The 7118-nt window shown below is 38.3% G+C and overlaps 1 protein-coding gene across 1 annotated transcript; it reads left to right on the plus strand.

Moving 5' to 3' along the window:
* Positions 1-740: 740 nt before the first annotated feature.
* On the plus strand, positions 741-6345 carry LOC130217046 (uncharacterized). Its single transcript, XM_056449045.1, has 10 exons — positions 741-884; positions 2825-3169; positions 3261-3311; positions 3406-3486; positions 3962-4039; positions 4457-4540; positions 4899-4930; positions 5027-5095; positions 5183-5254; positions 5336-6345. The coding sequence occupies exons 1-10, from the start codon at positions 830-832 to the stop codon at positions 5384-5386; spliced, it is 918 nt and encodes a 305-aa protein (XP_056305020.1). The 5' UTR covers positions 741-829; the 3' UTR covers positions 5387-6345.
* The last annotated feature ends 773 nt before the right edge of the window (positions 6346-7118 follow it).

Below are 7118 nucleotides of genomic sequence, written 5' to 3' on the forward strand. Positions count from 1 at the left end.
TGGTCAGATAGTAAGAGCACTGAGTTAACAGGCCTTCAGATAATATTGTGTGAAAAACTGATGCATCAGACAAGTGTTAAGCTGTTGTTTACTGGAAAGATGGCCTGTAGTAGCACACAAAAAGAGGAACCCAGAGGAGCTGTGATGGAAAGATTCACACCATCAGCTAAACTGGTTGACCAAACACTGCTGAATGTGGGTTAACTTGTGTGGTCAAACTAACTGAGTTCCCACAGTCAGCAGAACAACAGATCTAAACCAGAAGAGCGAGATCACAGCGCTGAAAACAGCAGAACTGATTCAGGATCAGCTACACTGTAGGATCTGTGTGTGTGTGTGTGTGTGTGTGTGTGTGTGTGTGTGTGTGTGTGTGTGTGTGTGTGTTTCAGTATATCAGACATCACATTATTGCAGGAAAGTCTTGAGTCTACAGTAACTGCAATTACACTTCACTGTAAAACCCGAGTTTAAGAGTGTGCTTGATTAAATAGGAATTAATAACATTAAAATCATACAAATTTAGCCTATGAATGAGGAAGGCATGAAAGAAGACGACTCAGCATAAAGATTAAATATTTACATCATATGATACTAATGTCGTTCTTGATATTGTTAGAGAAACACAAGCTTGCGTATTACTGACTTTTCTTCTGTTATCAGTTCATGTCACTAAAATACAGCAGTATCACAGTGTTCAGTGTCCATTATAGAGTTAAAACAGTGACGTATCACTGAGAGGAAGCTGCAGAAGCACAGGAAGAGCTGCTGCTGTTTAAAGAAGAGCTGAACATATATATATAAAGCAGAAGACGAGTGTCAGAAACACAGAATGGCTGATAGGAGTCCTCTGTTTCTGCTGCTCATCTTCTGGACACTCAGCACAGGTAAACACTGCTGTTCATCATCTACAAGATTATAAACTCAGCACTTCAGCTCATTATTCTGGACGAGAGTTTGAGTCAGTCAGAGTCATGGCAGGCTGTTTTATTTCTCAATGCTCTGATATTTGTTTTAATGTGTGCTGTGTTGACGTCTTTCTAGCAGTATGTGTAATTATAATGTGTCCTAAGAACATGTGATGTGATGATTTCAGCTGCAGGTAGTTTGTCTGTCTCTGCTCTCCCAATGAAATGGTGAAGTCTTTTAATCTGATTAATACATATTAAAGCTCTTTAACCTTCTTAATAAGCTCTGCGTGACTGATGTTGTTGGTCAGTTCTGACTTTCATTATTACACTATCTGCTAGTTATTTAATTTTCTAGATCTGAGCTGAACTATCTGCTTCTGCTTTCAGTGTGGCAATAAATGTCACATAATTAATAGTGAAGCTCACATTGGTAGAGTTCAACACTGAAAACATATTCTGTACCTGAGGAGATGCTCATAATAAAAGGTTATACTGTTGTTCTGCTGCAACGTTGAGGAAATAGAAAAGCATTTCTATAATGGAAATTTCAGTTTGCAAATGGTTATGACCAAAACTCATTTTAAAGGAACACTCGAACATGTGTGAGGCTCATTTTACAAGTGTCCTAGAGTTAAACAATTGATTTGAACCATTGTTGAAACCATTCAGCTGATGTCTTGTCCTGGTGGGGTCACTAATAGCTTAGCATAGCATAGCATGAAAGGGTTGGTTTGTAAATGTGTTGTGTTTTCTGATGGAGTTCAACAGTTCTTCTATGGTATCTTCATGGTTTTAAGGTGCCCTCTGAAAACAGCCCATTCTCCTGCACTGTGTGATATCACTCCGCCTCGTTCAGGCATTTTACAGCAGCAGATTTTCTTTGACTTTTGCACCAGAATGAGAGAACAATTCCTATAAATATTGGCATTTTTCATTTTCCTTCGGTCTAATTACACGATGTAACTACAGAGGGCTCAGACTTTAAATAGGAAAATGATCAAAACTCTTATGAATTTGGGAATGAAATGCTAATAGTTAATGGTTAGCTAAGCTAATAGTGACCAGGCCGGATCAAGAAATCGACTGAATGGTTTCAAATATGGTTCAAGTCATCTGCTTACCTCTAGGAGACTTAAAAATGAGCAATTTCTTGTTAAGGAGGCACATGAGGGAAGAGAGAAAATGTATTTCTGATCAATTCCTGATTCTGGAGATGCTGAAAAAGTAGTTTGGGAAGGTTCAATATTTAGGATAAATAAATAAAAGTGTGTTGTCACAAAAAGATTATTATACTTACAATAATCCCCCTTCTAAACCATATTACCAAGGATTGGTCTGAGATAGAGGGCAGGAAAGACAGTTCTTATATACAGTATAGGAGACCAAATAGCCAAAATGTTTTCTGAACTGTAACCAAACTTTAAGACTATTAAGTTCTATAGGGTTTAGTGTAGTTTATAGATGTTAAAATAAATGTATTATTATTAGTTTGATGTCTTTAATGCTAATAAATGACAAATAAAATCAGGAATTACTTGATCTAAGGGCTTAAATATGTCTTTCATATGAAGTTTGGAATACTTTGAAGCAGAAATTTAGGAAAAATATTGATTTTTATTGTATTTATTCTGTCTACAAGAGAAAGTGAGAGAGTTTTCCATTCAGTGAGCTCTTGTTTAGTTTTCTCTAATATTACAACACACTTGTGCTTAAATAGATCAATATATTTCTGTGTTATTGTTACTACCAAATACTGGAAATTGTCTGAGGCTAATTAAAATAGCACTGTTGATACTGGAAGAGATCTCACAGCAGGACTGATTAGAGAGAAAAGCACTCTTATGCAGGTTTAACTTTAATTCTTTCTTTTTTATTATCAGTCAATAAAATATGACACTATATGTTGTGTGTTTCAGGTGTGTTTGAAGCAGAAGAGACTCATGTGTTCAGCAGATCTGGAGAAACTGTTCATCTGCCCTGTATAAATACTGATCAGTACTGCAGCAAATCAGGAACTACATGGCTCTACAATAGTTACAGACAGACAACGACACCGACACAGACTGTTGAACTGATTAATTTAGGGGTAAACAAGAAAGACACAGGGAAACATGACAGACTGAATCTGGGCTCTGACTGCTCTCTGATCATCAGTAGAGTCACAACAGAAGATACTGGACGTTACTTCTGCCAACAGTGGAGAGAAGACCAGAAAGATAGACCTTATGCACAGGTTTCCATGTATCTGCATGTTGTTGCTGGTAATTTCCTCCTCATGTGTTCAGTTTAATCAGGGCTGAATTCTGTGTTTCAGCTCATGATTAGTGATTTGTGTCTTCTGTTCACTTTCAGTCTCTCCATCATCATCTTCATCATCATCATCTTCATCTGATATTCGTCCAGGTCTGTCTTTTTTATTAAATTATTATTATTATTAGAATATATGGACAGCTTTATTTGAAACAGTCAGTAAAGCATCCCTTGTAATCCCTTACAGCTCCAGATCTCACAACTAAAGCGGAGCCCAAACCACAAGCAGAAACAACTGAACCTGGAGCAGTGTTTTTCTCACATCACTGCACAATACTCGAGTTATAGTGTGTGTTGAGTTATTAAACTGATGTTCTGCTACAGTATGATTCATATTCACCTTCATCTTTTATAGATGAAGCTCAAACAACAGAAAAAACAACAGCAACAACAACAACAACAACAACAACAACAGCAGTGACTCCAGTTCACAACACAGACACCACAACAACATGTATGACCGGTGCCTCACATCAGTGCTGTATTATCAGTTTATTATGAGTTATTATGAGTATTTGTGAGTTATCTGGAGTGTTTATGTGTAATGAAACTATGAATGACGTATCCCCATAAACCTAATTTGGTAGTGTTCATCTTTTATAGCTAAAACAACAACAACAACAACAACAACAACAACAGCGACTGAGTGATTCTGAGTATTTATGAGTTATCTGCAGGGTTTTTGACTAATTAAACTATGATTGACTGTCATAATGTGATTTAATAATGTTCATCTTTTACAGCTGAAGCTAAAACAGCAGCCCTGACTCCAACAAACACAAACACAACTATAAAACCTGCAGAAGCCTCAATAACAGCAGGTACATGATGATGATGATGATGATGATGATGATGATGATGATGAGGAGGACGATGATGATGATGATGATGGTGGTGATGGTGGTGATGACAATGATAATGGTGTAATTGATGATGTCACTCCCATAATAGTTTTGTCTCTTTTTTTTAACAAAATGTGCATTAAAAGTCATTTACCTCGAGGATATTAACAATATAGAGGAAGATACTGATACTGTTTATATTCAGAACAAGATTTACAGAGAGAGAGAGAGGGGAGTGGGGAGGAGGAAGAGGAGAGAGTACGTTTGTGTGCGTTGCCTATAAATGCATCACTGAGGACATCTGCTGGCCACGTGGGAGAATCAGGCTTCAGTCTTGAGTTAGTCTGTTCTAGTCCTGAATGGGCCTTTATCTGACTGAGTCCTTCTGTTGTTCAGTGCTTTCAGTTCTGCTTTCTGCTGCTGCTTTGGCTGTTTTCATCGCTGCTGTTCTGTGTTTGATCCAGCGCAGAAGAAGAGCTGGTGAGTCTCACATTTACTCCAATTACAAACACTAAACAGAAAAGATTTCCAAATTTACTTTGACTTGCAGACAATACAACAGCACGTGATTTAATGTGTTCCTCGTGTTTTTATTTATTTATTATTTATTTATTTATTTATTTATTTATTTATTTATTTATTTATTTATTTATTTATTTATTTATTTATTATTTATTATTCAAAATAAATGCATGTATATAAATTTTAATTCTACAAATGCAACACAGTTCAACAAAAGTTGTATCAGTAAAGCATTTAGCACTTTTTAATGTTGCCGTTCCTTTACACAACACTTAAAAGGTACTTTAACAGTCAGTGTTTTCTCCTCAATCCTCAGCAGCTCATCAAAGAGCGACTGGTGAATCAGCGGTGAGTTCAGTAACGCCACTCATTTAGATGGACTGATTGATTTTGTGTCTTTAAAGCTCAGTAAAGTGTCCCTCATGCAGTGTTTGTTGTGTAAAGGTCAAAGATGAGAATCAAGTCCACTATCAAACAATCCACATGTCCATTAATCCTGCTGCCAGAGCCCATGTGAGTGGCCCAAATCAGTGATTTCTCCACATCTTCAGGCGGATTGAGTGGATTCAGCTTGATTCTGCTCTTCTGCATTGTGTTTAGGAGCAGACGGAGGATCCAGTCACTTATTCTGAGGTCACTTGTGCTGGGAAAAAGCCGGAGAAATCAGCCAGTGTGAGTAGAGTTCAGCACAATCAGTGTGTGTGATGATGATGATGATGATGATGATGATGATGAGCAGAATCTGTTTCTCAGGATCACTCTAATGATTCAGTGACTTACGCCGCCGTCAGCAGAAGAGCTTAATGTGTGCAGAAGAAGAAAAAGAGCCTTCAGGAATAAACATCAACACAAACAGGCAGAAATCACAGCAGCATCACTGCAGCATTTCAGGAGCACAAGTTTCCCTCAAATGCGCAGATTCAGGACTTTAGTGTGGGAGAATTGGAGAGATTTAGAGCAGAACAAACACAGCTGGAATATTACTGCACTGGAAAGAGGACAAAGCAGCTGTTCTGAAGGAGAGAAAGAAAGAAAGAAAGCAGAAAAATAGGCTGTGTTTGTGGAGGAAAGAGAAGACTGCAGTGGGAGAATTACAGCACTGTCTGTTTGTGTTACAACTTACAATCATCATCTTCATTTGTCTCTTCAACTCATTTTAGGCCCAGTTTTGTCTTGTCTTGCTTTATAGAAATGTCTTTTTCATTTGGCACATGATCTCCAACATCATCTCCATGTTTCTAGACTGTATTTGAACTCCATTCATTCATGTTGAATCTGCTTTATTTGTGTGCAGGCAGAGATATAAAGCCCTACTTTGCTTTCTACATCACATTAAAAGTACTAAAGTGATTTGATGTTTCTGGATCAATATTTGACTTCATGTTTGGGAGAAGAAAATGTCAAACTAAGAGTCAAATAAAGCTTAATTAAAGCTTAATGTGGTGTTGTTCACTTCATCTGTGGATTGAGGCTCGCTCTTTACTGTGTTTACTGTTAATTACAGGTAAAGTTGGACAGAAATGGGGGTTTCTCTGGTTGTTTAGGTACATTAAGACACATGAAGTGTTTTATAATGTCTCCTTTAAATGAGTTAAATGATTTAGCTTGGGTTTGTTTCTTGATTTCAGTTGTGTTTATTGCTTTATAGTAATATGTTGTGTGATTTGTGTTTGTGTATTGCTTATTAAGCTGGACTTCTGATATAAACACTGATGTGAAGCTAATAAATCCTCAATAAAGTGCTTCAGTGACCCTACATTACATCTCTAGATTGTCTTTAGTTTAATTTCAGTGGTTTGTGTTTCTCTTTCTGATCATTATGTTGTGTCTATTTGAGGGACTTTTATTTTGACACTTCCTGTAGGCCCCATATAAAGAGGAAGGCCTGTGTGATTTTGGAGGGAAACACTGTTTGGACTGGAGGACTAGCTGTGTTTGTGAGCTGTTTCTGGACATCTTTGACTCTTTCTCTTAGACTCTATTGATGGACGATTCTGTCATGGATTTGAATGGGAATATTGGGGCTTTTGATCATGTTTGGGTTATTTTTGGACACATTCTTCATTGGTGTTTGAGTAAACTAATCTCCTCAGGCTCTTCACTGGACGTCTTGATGAAGGATTATTGATCAACTCGACTGGACAATCAGGTCAGTTCTGTTGCTTTAGTTCATGACTGTAATATATTGATGTGTGTGTGTGTGTGTGTGTGCGTGCGTGTGTGTGTGTGTGTGTGTGTGCGTGCGTGTGTGTGTGTGTGTGTGTGTGTGTGTGTGTGTGTGTGCGCGCGTGTGTGCGCGTGTGTGCGCGTGTGTGTGCGCGTGTGCGCGTGTGTGCGTGTGTGCGTGTGTGTGTGTGTGTGCGCGTGTGTGCGTGTGTGTGCGTGTGTGTGCGTGTGTGTGCGTGTGTGTGTGTGTGTGTGTGTGTGTGTGTGTGTGTGTGCGTGCGTGTGCGTGCGTGCGTGCGTGCGTGCGTGTGTGTGCTCATTTCTATAGTTTGACATGTCTAAGCCTGACCCTGTGCTGTTTAATGGTGTG

Source organism: Danio aesculapii, chromosome 3, assembly GCF_903798145.1.
Source record: "Danio aesculapii chromosome 3, fDanAes4.1, whole genome shotgun sequence".
In the NCBI taxonomy this organism is placed as follows: Eukaryota; Metazoa; Chordata; class Actinopteri; order Cypriniformes; family Danionidae; genus Danio; species Danio aesculapii.